Raw genomic sequence first — 14103 nt, 5'->3', positions numbered from 1 at the left:
GCACAGATTTAACCGCAGATGACTAATCTTTCTATGTGCATTGACTCTAAAAATGCGTTTGACTGCTCAGGGCAGTCTTGGCTACATAGGCACATCTATCAACTTTGGTCAAAGTAACAGTACATTAACACTGTTGTCACATCTTAAGATATCCCTGAACTTCAGGAATATGTTTGTAAATCTCAAAATAGATTAAATGCCTGGGAATCCTTCTGATTCTACCCTTAACATTATTATTTTTTACTATGTGGAACCAACCCATTCTATGTGACAAGATGAAAAGTCATGTGCTGATGTGGTAGTGTACGTAGTTGCTGGTTAGTTTCAACAGCAAACTAACAATACACTGCCTAATCACCACACATACAAAAACTTTGTTTATTCTGTGTTTCCTGGGCTGCCTGTGAGGGCTTTTAAGTATATTTGGTACTCACAGATACAACACACATGAAACACTGAATAAAGAAGTCAAACAATACAAAATATAAATTGCCTAAAACTTTGATCATGCTATTCTTTAAAATTTCCAACTGCCTTTCATTTTGTTGCCAATGTTTGAATCTCTTTCTTATTTTCTGTTTGTTCAAAAATTTGAATACAGTCTACAGCAACAAAACACTATAGTCCCAAATTTACTCATGTCTTTTTTTAACAAACAGCATCTTTTTTTTTAACAAACAGCATTAAGTAGCTGTACAGATCTGTATAAATGGCAACCTTGCACAGTAAGCCAAACATCTGAATTACTTGGTGTAGGTGCCCAGTGCATATTATTTAAAACTCTTGCACTGCCGTGCTTGTGATAACACCATGGAAAAAATAACAATATGGAGGTACTAGGACACAGACTAATCATCTTTCATGGGCCTGCTGTCTGCTCTTGATATCAATGAATGAGCAGAAGAGATCAACCGACGAACTAATGTAAAGAAGGGGGGCAGGTGTAAGTTAACCAGTGTCTGCTATTTTCCAACCAGCTAACATTACACTGCCTTCCTTCTAAACACAGATCTTTAGGGAAAGCATAAATTCCATCTTCATATTTGTGCAGTGGCTGATGCCTTTCCCTGCTGCCGGTGGCAGAGTATTAGCGACTGCTGGAGTTAATAGCAAGCAGCCAGCTAAAACTACACTGCCTACCCAAAGCAGGTAATGAGCTCTGCACTCAAGTCTTCTGCTGAAAATACAAAATGTTTAAAAGGAAAAATATACTGTAAAAAAAAATAAAACTATAACAAAAAACTAATTATTTTACCTTTTTACTCCACAAGATGGTGCTGTTTCACATCCAAACGCTGCTCAGAATGAAACAATGTGGAGTGCAGCTAGCAGCTGTAAGCTTCCAGAACACAACAGCCAGCTAGCAAGTGCACTGCCTCATTGGTCCAAACTTTTATTACATGTTTTAGATGTGTGGTCTGTATACATCTTACCAGTTTAACTCTATACTACAAGTAAGAGATCCCTTATCTGGAAACCTGTTATCCAGAAAGTTCCAAATTATGGAAAGGCCATCTCCCATAGACTCCATTATAAGCAAATAACTCTAATTGTAAAAAATTATTTCCCTTTTCCCTCTAACAATAAAACAGTACCTTGTACTTGATCCCAACTGAGATATAATTACCCCTTATTGGAGGCAATACAAGCCTATTAGGTTTATTCAATATTTAAATGATTTCTAGCAGTCTTTAAGTTATGGAGATCCAAATTACGATAAGATCCCTTATCCGGAAAACCCCAGGTCCCGAGCATTCTGGATAACAGGTCCCATACCTGTACAATGATGCAGCTCACAGACAGAATTTGATAAAAAAAAAACTTAATCCTACTTACTTTAAAAGCACTTATTAAGTCACATTACTTTTACAATTAAGCATTAACCAAGCACTAATTTGAGAATTGTTAGCGTAAAAGCAGGAGGTAGGAAAGCAGTCAGTTTCCTAACACATCTATGCCTGTGGCAGCATCCTGTTTATGATTAGGGCTAAGGAAAGGAAAATCATGACACCTTGTATGGTGGGACAGTTCCATGGTAGGGCAGGAATGGAGTTAAAAGTACAAATGAGAACATCTTTGTGAATAAACAGACAGTAAAACTGCTTATTAGTCAGCATCCCTCTGGGCCTCCCTATGCTTTTCTGCTTCCTATATATTTACACCCCTGGCATAATATGATGGGAATACTAATTGTATTGTAACTGTATTAGTTAGGCAAGTTGTGTATGTAGTACCCAGGGACACACTTTATTGCTACAGCAGGGTGTAATTACAACTCCCTTCATGTTACAAAGAGCTTGCTATAAGTTATGATGGTGGGAGTTGTGGCTTTCCAGCATGTGGAGTGCAGGGGGAAGCCTGTTGTTATTGATGCTGCAAGGTATAATGCACCTGTAAGTCAAATGTACTGACCTTGTTCATTTTCTGCATGCTGTATTTTCTGCTCCACCTGAGGTCTTTCCCAAGTGTTTTCATGACACCTTCCTAGAAAGACAGGACATGTTAGAAGGAAGGCAGCCATGTATACACTGTGATGATCACCTGTAGGTAAGGTATGGCTGAACGTACCCACATCATGTCCTCCTCTGCTCTAACTCGCCGAGAGGAAATCTTCTCTAACTTCCAGTCCATCGCTCCTGGATTCCCTTTCTGCGAGCCCCGGTGCAGCGACTCCCTTTGTGTCCCTGCGCTGCAGTGATGCTCCCTAGGGTACTATTCTTCTATATAAAGGTGGAGATCGGGCGGCTGCTATAGCGGGAATCACCTGTCCTGCCGTCTGATTGGCGGAGGCGTTGGGAACACAGGGGGATGAGGCCGGCCGTGTGACATCACTAGGATTCCCTGTGTGTAACATCCATGGATACGAGTGGGGCGGCTGCAGCCGCGGGAAACACGACTTCTTTCATCGGACTGGCACAACATGTGACTACTGGGGATTCCCTTATTCCTGGCGCTGTAACTGCTCAGCCAAGATGCGTTACAATATCCCGCCTTTGCCAAGCGGGCCACTGATGAAAAGGGAATTGTGGGGTTTGTAGTTTAACAGGCTATACGTGCCTTCCATCAGCCCTTGGGCTACATAATGCCTAGTTTGTGGTTGCCATGGGGTGACAGGCGCTCTTAGAACCGCCAAATTGAACGAGCAGCTAAAATGACAGTGATTAGTCAGTCACACAGGCCGAGCCACAGCGGGCCCAGCACTGGCGGAAGGGGGCGCTAGAGTTTTGGGGGACTGTGGAAGTCTGGCGGCTACAGGCCCGTGGGCTCAGTGGAGATGGAAATACAGAGCCCCTATGTTACTGTGCACTAATACCTGTATCCCCACAGATCCCCAGTTTGTCAGATCCACAGCCTCTATCCACTTATATCCCTGTACCATTGCATCAGTCACTGTGGCCCCATCATCCCAAAATTTAATTTTATCCAAACTAATGCTAATCATTGGCTGCCATGGGTTACAGCCCAGATGTATATTTGTGTTATGAGTGTTAAGGTCCCCATACACGTTAACACCTACGTGTGGGCGATATCGGGGAACGTGTAGGCTAAATTAGATCGTTTGGCCCTGGGGCCAAGAGATCAAATTATATAGGTGGAAATGGGGCAGTCGGTTCAGGGACCGCATGAACGAGCCAATGCGGTCCCCAATTCGACTGAATCTTTTAACCTGGCCGATCGATATCTGGCCATTTTCAGGCCAGATATCGGTCGGACAGGCCCCTCGTTTCTGCCCCTACACAGGCCGATAAGCTGCCGAATCAGTCCAAGGGACCAAAATCGGCAGCTACTATCGGCCCGTGTATGGGAACCTTTAGTAAATGAGAGCCAGTGTTTCATTTGAACCCACAGGCTGCACTAGATGAACACTACTTGCTTGCTGCAGGAAAAATGCTGATACAGTGTATTGATGGCCACAGAATCAACTTTGGGGTGCAGACTCACTGAGCCTCCTGAGTGTCAGATCATGGGTGCTCCCCTGATGACAACTGGCAACTCCCCCCCCCCACCCCGTATTTATTGCTCAGTAAACTGAAATTTTAATAAAACAATTCTGGTTGGAATTATTAAGGTAGGCTTCAACTTTTTCTCAGGGAACCCAGATCAAGTCTGGTTAGATGAACTGTTGATAGGGTTGCCACCTTTTCTGGAAATGCCAGCCTTCCTATATTTTTGCCTTTTTTCCCTATTAATCCAAAAAATAGGAAAAAAGCTTCAGCAGGTTTATGGCAAAACATTTATTATGGGTAGTGGTAACACTTTTCTTAACTATGAAGAAATTTCACTATAAAGGAAATCATAGAGACACATCCCAAACACGAATCTTTAGCTTCTGGCATCACCCCTCTATTTTCTCTCTAGCATCTGGTAATCAGTGTTAAAATAATTAAAAATAAATACTATCTTACCCTAAGATTTTGTGCTTGGTTCTTAATGTTTGCATATCTTCAAAATTTACAGATATAATGCTTAGACGATATAAAATAAATATGATTTAGAGATTGCTAAGCCTATAAAGTGGCAGATTTGGACTCCAAGCTCCCAAGAGCATGATAATAATAACCAATGCTAATAAATGTCCTTCTTTTAAACTATATGAACCATTTTTTAATGAAAGTGGCATTTAAAAAAATTATAAAGATCTGTGGTTTCTAAGTACAGGTATCGAATCTTGTATCCAGAAAGCTTTGAATTACGAAAAGGCCATGTTCTATAGAGTCCATTTTAAGCACATAATTATATATATTTTTTAAATCATTTCCCTTTTCTCTGTAACAATAAAACACTTGATGCTTGATGGTAGTTACCAAGTCCACATCAGTGGCAAAACAATCCTATTGGTTTATATAATGTTTAAATCTTTTTTAGTAGACTTAAGATATGCAGATCCAAATTAAACAAAGTCCCCTCATCCAGAAAGCCCCAGGTCCCAAGTATTCTGGATAATAGATTATATATAATATATATATATCTATATAGGCCACTTAATATGATATAAATTTGTTGGTAAAGTAATCATTCTGGGGGGGGGGGGTGGTGGTATAGTTTTCATTCAGTCTGTGTCCTTGGTTTAGAATAAAGCTTAAGCAGTTGTGTTGGACTCTGTCCCAGTAATGCGATTAGGGCTGAGTAAAATTCTGAGTTCTTGAACACCAAGTCAAAGGGATAAACAGGTGACACTCAAACTGCTACTCCAAAGCCAAACTTGTATGGAAATTATGTTTATTATAAAGATAAAAACAAACAAAATGCAGCCTAAAGGTTTCATGCTTCCTTCCTTTTACCTGTTTATCCATTTGATATCTTGTCTGCACCCTCAGAACAGTGAACATGGACCCCCAACTTTGGTGAGCTTTCTGCTTTGTATATAATCTACCTTCTATATTACAGTTGCCAGAATATCAAAGTGAAATCTGGAGACACAGGGGAAGGAGTGGGCACATAACACCCCTTTTAGAAAATATGTACAGGTATTAGACCCCTTATCCGGAAACCCATTATCCAGAAAGTTCCGAATTACGGAAAGGCCATTTCCCTTAAACTCCATTATAAGCAAATAATTCTCATTTTTCAACATTATTTCCTTTTTCTCAATCTTTTTAAACCACTCTCACTCAAGGTGAGAAATGCATATTTTTTCTCTTAAAAGATATTTTTTTTCATATTCAACATTACATTTACTTGGAACATATTCCCCAGAAAAGGTAAATTGCTCTCAAATTCAATCCAAATAACCTGGAGAGTTCACATGTTCTTCAGTGCAACAGTGTAATTTATTGAGATATCATCGCACATTTGTGCGATGATATCTCAATAAATTACACTGTTGCACTGAAGAACATGTGTACTCTCCAGGTTATTTGGATTGAATTTGAAAGTTGTACAGCCAGCACGGGGCCTGTTACCTGTTGATGAGTACTTCCTTTGAATACTGGAACCTGACTCTGAATTTTCAATTGTAAATTGTGATTGTGATCCTCATTTTGTAAAATGTAATCCTCATATTGTATGTGGGAAGAAATTGTTGAAAAACCAACTACATTAATTGTCCATCTTCCCCAAATTACTGCAAAACACACTAAATGGGGACTTTGATACTCTTGGTACAGCATTTTATCAAAGTAAAGCTAGCCAATTACATTAATACGTGTATGAATAAGGATCTCCAGAATAAACTATTCCTTCCCTTCACCAGGAAAAGGCAAATGAGAAATCACAGCAATAATGCACTAGAACCCAAAAACCATTTTTGCTGGGGGCCCAAGTTACGCCTCTGCCCAACCTTTTAAAAAGCAAGTTTTTGAAAATTAGGATTCAGACAAATGTTTTGGGAACAATTTGGCCGAATCCAGAAATTAGACATTTGGTGCATCAATAGTTTAAAACATGACGGTCATTTATGCATCTGTTGTTATAAAGCACAGAATGGCTTCTTGCAGTTAAATACACCTGTAATGAATAATATGTGATATATTTATTCCCCTTGAGGAACGCTGCCCCCAATGATGTACATTTGATTACATTTTCAGTCAGGACTGTATTTTGGCGGCGCACTCACTTGACCCGCAGGACCAGACTTCTCCGCTGTATTCGCTTTCCTCGTTTCCATGGCTACTAAGAAGGCGCCTACCTACGGCTCTCATTAGCGAGTCTCCTACCTGCGACAACAAAATAGTAAGGTGAGCCGCACAAACAACAAGCGCTCAACTGCCAACTGCCTGAGGGACTGGCGGCTGCTGGCGGCAAATAAGAAGTGCGAGCTGAGGCGGCTGGGCGCGCCATTACCTACAGCTGCCTGCGTGTCATGTGACCCCCTGTGTAGCGCTATATGGGAAACAAACAGGGATACAAAAGTATGGAATATAATATAATAAATGGCTGACTGATATTTTACTTCACTTTAAGGCAGTGACAGCAGCTCTGTTGTAAATGTACTGTAACTCAATGGTTTTTTAGTGTTAATTGTGGGAAATAGTGACTATGAAGATTTACCTTCATCCAGGTCATGGTATATCTAATATAAATACTAAAATAGTGCTGTTAAAGCAGAAAGACAGGGCCCCTCTGTAGATAAAGAAATACTGGATGACTTTAGGTTGGATATCACTTAGGCGTAATGCTTATATGGGAGGGCTAAGCAGAAGAAAGGCCATTGGATGAGGAAAAATAGGGTCAAATTTAAAATTAAGGAAAAGAGAAAATGAATTCATACTTCTTTTGGCCATCCCTCCCTGGCGCCATAACACTTGGGTTAATCCCCTACCAAATGTTATGCTGCCAGGGAGGATGGCCAGGAATGTATTATATATTGGTGGGAACCCCAAACAATTGTAAAATGAGGGAGGTTTCACTGTAAATGAATAATAACAAGGGAGAGATTTGGCCTGTGTATGCCAATTCCCATTTAAAAAACATAAATTCGGCTCATACAGTTAACAAAGGAAGCTTTTTGCTGCCCCTTATGGCAAGAGTGGCCCTGATTCTGATGGTTAATTAACATTAGGGTTGCCAGCTGGCCCATATTTTACTGGCCAGGGCCTAAAGGATAAAACAGTGTTGTTATGGGCACTGGCACATAAGGCTATATTGAGTGCTTTGCCACCCACAATTTTTAACAGCTTGCAAAGGTGTCAGGTCACATGAAAATTCTCCCCATTGCCTGTTGTGGAAATTGCCTGGAAGGGCGATTGAAAAGAGGACTGCCACGTTTCTAAGCGTCAGTCGCCTGATGCAGTCTGGAAACTGCCTTAGTGGACAATGGAGGGCAATTTGGGACTACCCTTCTGGGTTACTAGAAATCACTGGTGTCCAAAATCACCCTGTGTGCCAATATCCTAATAGGGCTGAACGATAAAAAAATGTGAAGTCCAGTACTTTTGCCAATGATATGTAAATATAATTGAGATTTGTTGGCTAACTGGAGGCAGACCAACTAGAGCAATTTGGGTCTAGCCAGGTTTGCCCCTGTCTTGAATGTAGAGTAATTGTATATGTTTTATATATGTTTTGTTTTTTTATTGTATCCTCTCTGTTTTATTGATATATTGTTTGAATGTACAGTGCTGGATAAATGTCATCCCAGTTCCTTTTTTTCTAGTAGTCCAATGACTAAAATGTTTTCTGTAGTCACTTTAGCTCTTATTCTGTCTTTAACCCATCATGTTCCAACTAATTTGTTATCCACTCTTATTTAAAGGGGAGCTAAATACCCTGAGCTAAATACCCTGAGCTAAATCTCGGTAGTTTTGTGCTGCTGGCAAAGCAACGCTGAGAGCTGCTAATATCTTGAAAATGAAAGACATGGGTACTCTTCACCTTTTTTAAATCAAAAGCACTATCAAATTTTACACATGTAGTTAGTGGGCTTGTTATTTTTAATACCATATGCTTGAGGGTTGAATTATATTAAAACAGTCAAAGGAAATAGTTGGAAAAGTCATTGTGTTATCTTATCATGTAATATCATTTGTGGCAGCCTTTAAAGCAGAACTAAAGCATAACTAAAGATGAAGGGCAGAAATGTTGGACGTTATGTTTTGTGCTTTTGTACCAGCCCAAGGCAACCACAGCTGTTTAGAATGGAAGAACTGTGTCTCCAAAGATGCCCCAGTAGCCCCCCATCTTCTTTTCTGCTGATTCCCTGCTCTGTGCTGCTGTCACTTAGCTGAGCTTAGGGACCCACTCACATTATCCTGTATATATAAAATATAAATGTCACAATATAAGGTGGATTAGAAATGAATACACGTATGGGATCCCTTATCCAGAAACCCATTATCCAGAAACCTCCAAATTACGGAGCCCGTCTCCCATAGACTCCATTTTAATTAAATAATTTTAAATTTTAAAACTGATTTCCTTTTTCTCTCTAGTTATAAAACAGTACCTTGTACTTGATCCCAACTAAGATATAATTACCCCTTATTGGGGGCAGAACAGTCCTATTGGGTTTATTTAATGGTTAAATGATTCCCTTTTCTCTGTAATAATAAAACAGTACCTGTACTTGATCCCAACTAAGGTATAATTACCCCTTATTGGGGGCAGAACAGCCCTATTGGTTTTATTTCATGGTTAAATGATTCCCTTTTCTCTGTAATAATAAAACAGTACCTGTACTTGATCCCAACTAAGATATAATTACCCCTTATTGGGGGCAGAACAGCCCTATTGGGTTTATTTCATGGTTAAATGATTCCCTTTTCTCTGTAATAATAAAACAGTACCTGTACTTGATCCCAACTAAGATATAAATAATCCTTATTTAATGCAAAACAATCCTATTGGGTTTAATTTATGTTTTATTGATTTTTTAGTAGACTTAAGGTATGGAGATCAAATTACGGAAAGACCCCTTATCCGGAATACCCTTGGTCCCGAACATTCTGGATAATGGGTCCTGTACCTGTACTGATAATTACTATATTGAAGATCAGCAACCAGTGCAACTAGCATCAGAATTTAATAATCAGCCCTGTAGCATCAGTTTATATGACAGGTCAGCCTCATTTTCTGCTTGATAATTTGCGACAACCCCTAAACTCAGCTTCTCAACAGCTGCCCAAAGCTCACTGAGAATGTGCACTGTCCTGGACAGTTCTAACAGAATCCAAGATAGGAAACCACTGTGACAACTGTAAAGACCTATATCATTACTACTATAGAGATGCTGAAACTTTAGGCTGGTACAGTCAGTTAAGTTTATAAAATATGGCATTTCTAGCCAAATTCATCTTTAGGGTTTAGTTCTCTCTCACAGTGTGTTCAGGTTGTCAGTATTGTAAAGCATGCCCAAGAGATCATAATCCAACTATTTTGTTAAAGATGTCAGAGTTCAAGGTTTTAACTATTCATGGGGATTAAGCATTTAGAAGTGGCATAAAGCCATTGATTCATTTAAAGGAAACACAACAATCAAGCATAACTTGTTTAAAAGACCAGAAATCATTAGGCATAATGCTTATTGCCATGTCAGCTCACTCACGCTTTAGAGAAGCTGCCAGTTTCCAAATACATGGGCTAAAATGACTGTACTGTTTAGTCAGACCACCTCCCAGTGCCTTCGGAGTGAAGCATGCACAGAGGTCCATACCACAGGGCTGGGAGAACAGCAACCAGGAGAATCGAGGAGTGAGCAATGATATGTTGGTCATAATTTGCCCATGTGTCATGGCTGACCTTGATCAGCCTGCTAACATGCAGCACATTGGTATAACTCAGGGGTGTCAAACTCAATCACATAAGGGGGCCAAAATCTAAAACACAGGCTGAGTCGCGGGCCAAATTTTTTATTAATATACGTAGTAAGATACTAAGGGGTATATTTATCACAATGTGTAAAAAGTGGAGTAAGACATTACCGGTGATGTTGCTCATAGCAGCCAATAGATGCTTTGCTACTGTTGAAATCTGATTACTGATTGGATGCCTTGGGCAACATTACTGGTAATGCTTCACTCCACTTTTTACACAGCATGATAAATATACCCCTTAGTCTTAGTTACTATGTGAGGAAAATGGAAATTGATCAGGCTGGATGGTCAGACACACTCACCAAGGCCCACATAAAACAGCCAGGTGGGCCGCATTTGGCCCCCAGGCCTTGTGTTTGACATATATGGTATAACTGATCAAGCCTGAAAAAGACATCCAAGAACTAAATCCAGGATGGCAGCCAGGATCTTGTAATTGGTGGTGAGAAGGAATGTAGTGGTGCTCCTCTTGCAAGCAGGAGAAAGTGTTGACTTATATAGATATTTGTGACGGGCAGAAGAGGTAATTTTTAAAAAAAAATTTTTACTGACACCATAATCACCTGCTTGTTATCCCGAGAACCTGTGTTTTCTTTGTTTTTTTTTTTTTTTAGATGATACTTAATTTGTTTGTTTGTTTTTATAATTGCAGGTGGGACAGAGCCACATCTCTTTGGCACAGCTCTCCAAGCCCCTTTTGCTGCCTGATATAATTCCTGAAGGCACATTTGACATGTAAATAAAAAACTTGTTACTATCATTAGCATTCAACAGGTCACAGAGAAGGTAGGTATGCCTTTATGTTTATAATTGAGTTTTTAATAGCAGCATTTTACAAGTGGGCAAAAATTATTCTGAGCAAAATGCGTACTTCTATTGCTTATTTCACAGAGGAAGATGCTATAATTTGTACTTAGTTTGTGATATCATCCATCTTCCAGCTTCTTAACAGCAACAGTAGCAACCACTAGAGGTGATATTGCCTCACTGACAATAGAGAAAACTGCTATGTAAAACATAGGTGTGTTTTATGGATTGTGTTTTGTGTTAGGGAAAGCTTTCTGCCCAAATAATTGCATTTTCTGTTTTAACCCTGTAGAGGGCAGCAGTTAACTTTCTATTGCATTTAATCCATAGTGCACCAGGTACCAGTAAACAAGTAATACCAGCACACACACACAAAATAAATAAAAGTTATTATATTGATTTTATGAATGGGCTGTTGTGTTTAAGCTATTTGACAAAAAAAAACAAATATGTAAAGCAAAGTATAATAGCAGAAATATTAACTTAAGGGAGAGAGTGTGTTTAGTTTGTTATCTTCCATGGCAGTCCTGTCCAACTTCTGTGGTACCAAGGGCCAATAATGGACGCCAGTGTCGACCACTCTCCTTTTTTAAACCACACCCACTTGAAGCCACACCCGTGTTTTCACATGACCATACCCATATTAATGGTGGTAATACAGCAAAAACCTGCTGTACTCTGCCTTCTCTACCCTGCCTGTGTCTGCCATACTCTGCCTGCCCTATGCTGCCTGTGTGCAATACTCTGCCTGCCCTACCCTGCCTGTGTGTGCCATGCTCTGTCTGCCCTACCCTGTTGGCATTGCTCCTACAGTCTGCACAATAACTATATATTAAAAACTTTTTACTTGCAGTAGACCCTCAGCATATGTTCTTTTTATATTGTTCAGGGTTTATTTGTGGGTTTCTTCTGCTCCTACAGTCTGAGCCTGAGGTGTGATCAATGCAGGGGGTGAACAATGTAGGGATTAAAAGGTGTGAACAGCACAGGGGATTACATTTTTAAACAATACAGATACAGCCTGAATCTGAGGTGTGAACCATGTAGGGGGCCAGGTAATCAGAGTACTAATACAATTTAAAGCTTACACAAAGGTAAGCCATTAAAGCAGCCAGACAGGTGGGGGGGCCACACAGAGGGGGGGTCGCGGGCCACCAGTTGGACAGCACTGTTCCATGGTAATATTATAAATGCAGTGTTTGCCTCTGTTATTATTACTTTGAAGTCATATTAATTTTGTAACATAATAACGTTTTCTTTTACATCACTAATCACTATTTTTGTATGTGCAATACCCATTCAGGGTCAGAAATGTTCAATCTGCACATTACTACTGTCAGATTCTGATCTGACAGTACTAATGTGCAGATTGAACATTTCTAAACCAACTTTCACCTGTTCTTAACCTATGTCCATCCTGGCCTGTGGTTCAGAGATGACATCAGAAGAGAGGGGCTCCAGAAACACTATCCCACCAACGACAACAAAGGCCAGTGTTCTGGAGCCCATTCACAGTGCCAAAATGAAAAGTTATGTGTGCTGGGAACAATGATAACCAACACCTAAAGTGGCCTGGTAAATACAGAGTTACTGCTTGCTAAAGCTTTATTGAGCCTTTTATACTTTGTATGACGTATTGAATCTGATAAATGGATCAGTTTGTAAAAACTTTTCTGACTGTCAGTAAAGTTTTAACCCTTTAAGTGCCAGCCGAATTCGTCATTTCAGTTCCCCCCAGTGCCAGACGTTTTGTAAACATTCTGTGCTCTCTCAATGTAGGGGCTTTTACTGGGGGCAGGGTTAAGTTTAGGTAGGCAAACTATATATTGTTTTTTTCAGGAGAACATGAGCTTTCCAAATCTACCTGAGTTTTTGTGTATTTCCACTTCTGGAACAAGATTTAGAGCTTGAAATACAAAAAAAAAAAGAAAAAATGCTATTTTTCATGATATAAGGATTTCTACCAGAAACATATTTTATTTTATGGACAAAAATTCAACTGATTTGGAAAGCCTCATGTCTCCCGAACGTGCCAATACTTGATATGTATAGTTTTATTGAGATTTCTGACTTCTATAGATCAAAAACTCCCAGCAGTAAATTACTAAATTTTCAAAGCATTACAGCAGAATACGGCATACTTTACATTCCAAAGCCAAAAATCCTGGAACATTAGGTTTACCCCAGGAAACCATACATTTTTGAAAACTACACATTCTGACGAATCCGAAATGGGTAACTATGTCTTCCAACTCCTAAGTACCAAACAGCAATGCTTTACTGAATTTAGCATTTTCTATAAAAAATTATGAAAATTCTAAAAAATCACCTCAAATCTTCCACTTTCAAGCACCTTATCTCCCACATAACATTAGGTACCAAAAGAACAAATGCTAAATATGAAAGCCAAGGGTCCACTGAACAGTTTGATGCCCATTGTGCATAGGATCACCAATGTATCTGGCATTTAGAGACCCCATAAGGAAGTTAGTGCATACAAATTGCCCAGGAGATCTCTTTAGCTACTGAAAATTCAACACACGTACTGCATTTTCTGTGGGGTAAAAACACAAAAAAATACATTGACCCCCCAAAACCATATATTTTTGGAAAGTACACATTCAGGCGAATTCAAAATTGGTACCCATGTCTTTCTACTCCAAACTACAGAGTCGCAGTGCTTTCCCAAAATTGCTAGTTTTGGTGAAATACCTGAAAATCACATCAAATCTTCCACTTTCAAGCACCTTATCTCCCACATAACATTAGGTACCAAGAAAACACACCCTAAATATGAAAGCCAAGGGTCCGCTGAACAGTTTGATGCCCATTGTGCATAGGATCAGCACTGTATCTGGCATTTAGAGACCCCATAAGGACGTCAGTGCATAGAGATTGCCCCAGAGGTCTCTTTAGCTACTGAAAATTCAACACGTTTACTGCATTTTCTGTGGGGTAAAAACACAAAAAAATACATTGACCCCCCAAAACCATATATTTTTGGAAAGTACACATTCGGGCGAATTCAAAATTGGTACCCATGTCT

The 14103-nt window shown here is 39.7% G+C and overlaps 1 protein-coding gene and 3 non-coding genes across 4 annotated transcripts in view; all 4 read right to left on the bottom strand.

The window, feature by feature from the left end:
- Positions 1-2874, bottom strand: part of cdc20b (cell division cycle 20B) — a 28891-nt gene extending 26017 nt beyond the window's left edge. The window contains exons 1-2 of the mRNA XM_004910356.4: positions 2569-2874; positions 2413-2484 (exon numbers count right to left, since the gene is read on the bottom strand). Coding sequence (XP_004910413.1) covers positions 2413-2484; positions 2569-2631 — 135 coding nt within the window. The 5' untranslated portion in view covers positions 2632-2874. The remainder of the gene's footprint in view (positions 1-2412; positions 2485-2568) is intronic.
- Positions 923-1009, bottom strand: mir449a (microRNA mir-449a). The gene has a single exon (NR_049701.1). It is a non-coding gene; the product is annotated as a microRNA mir-449a (primary transcript).
- Positions 1066-1151, bottom strand: mir449b (microRNA mir-449b). Its single transcript, NR_049714.1, has one exon. It is a non-coding gene; the product is annotated as a microRNA mir-449b (primary transcript).
- Positions 1301-1393, bottom strand: mir449c (microRNA mir-449c). Its single transcript, NR_049715.1, has one exon. It is a non-coding gene; the product is annotated as a microRNA mir-449c (primary transcript).
- Positions 2875-14103: the final 11229 nt, after the last annotated feature.

The sequence above is a fragment of the Xenopus tropicalis genome, chromosome 1 (assembly GCF_000004195.4).
Source record: "Xenopus tropicalis strain Nigerian chromosome 1, UCB_Xtro_10.0, whole genome shotgun sequence".
Lineage (NCBI taxonomy): Eukaryota > Metazoa > Chordata > Amphibia > Anura > Pipidae > Xenopus > Xenopus tropicalis.
The sequence above is the reverse complement of the archived record's forward strand: the minus strand, read 5'-3'. Positions and strand labels throughout refer to the sequence as shown.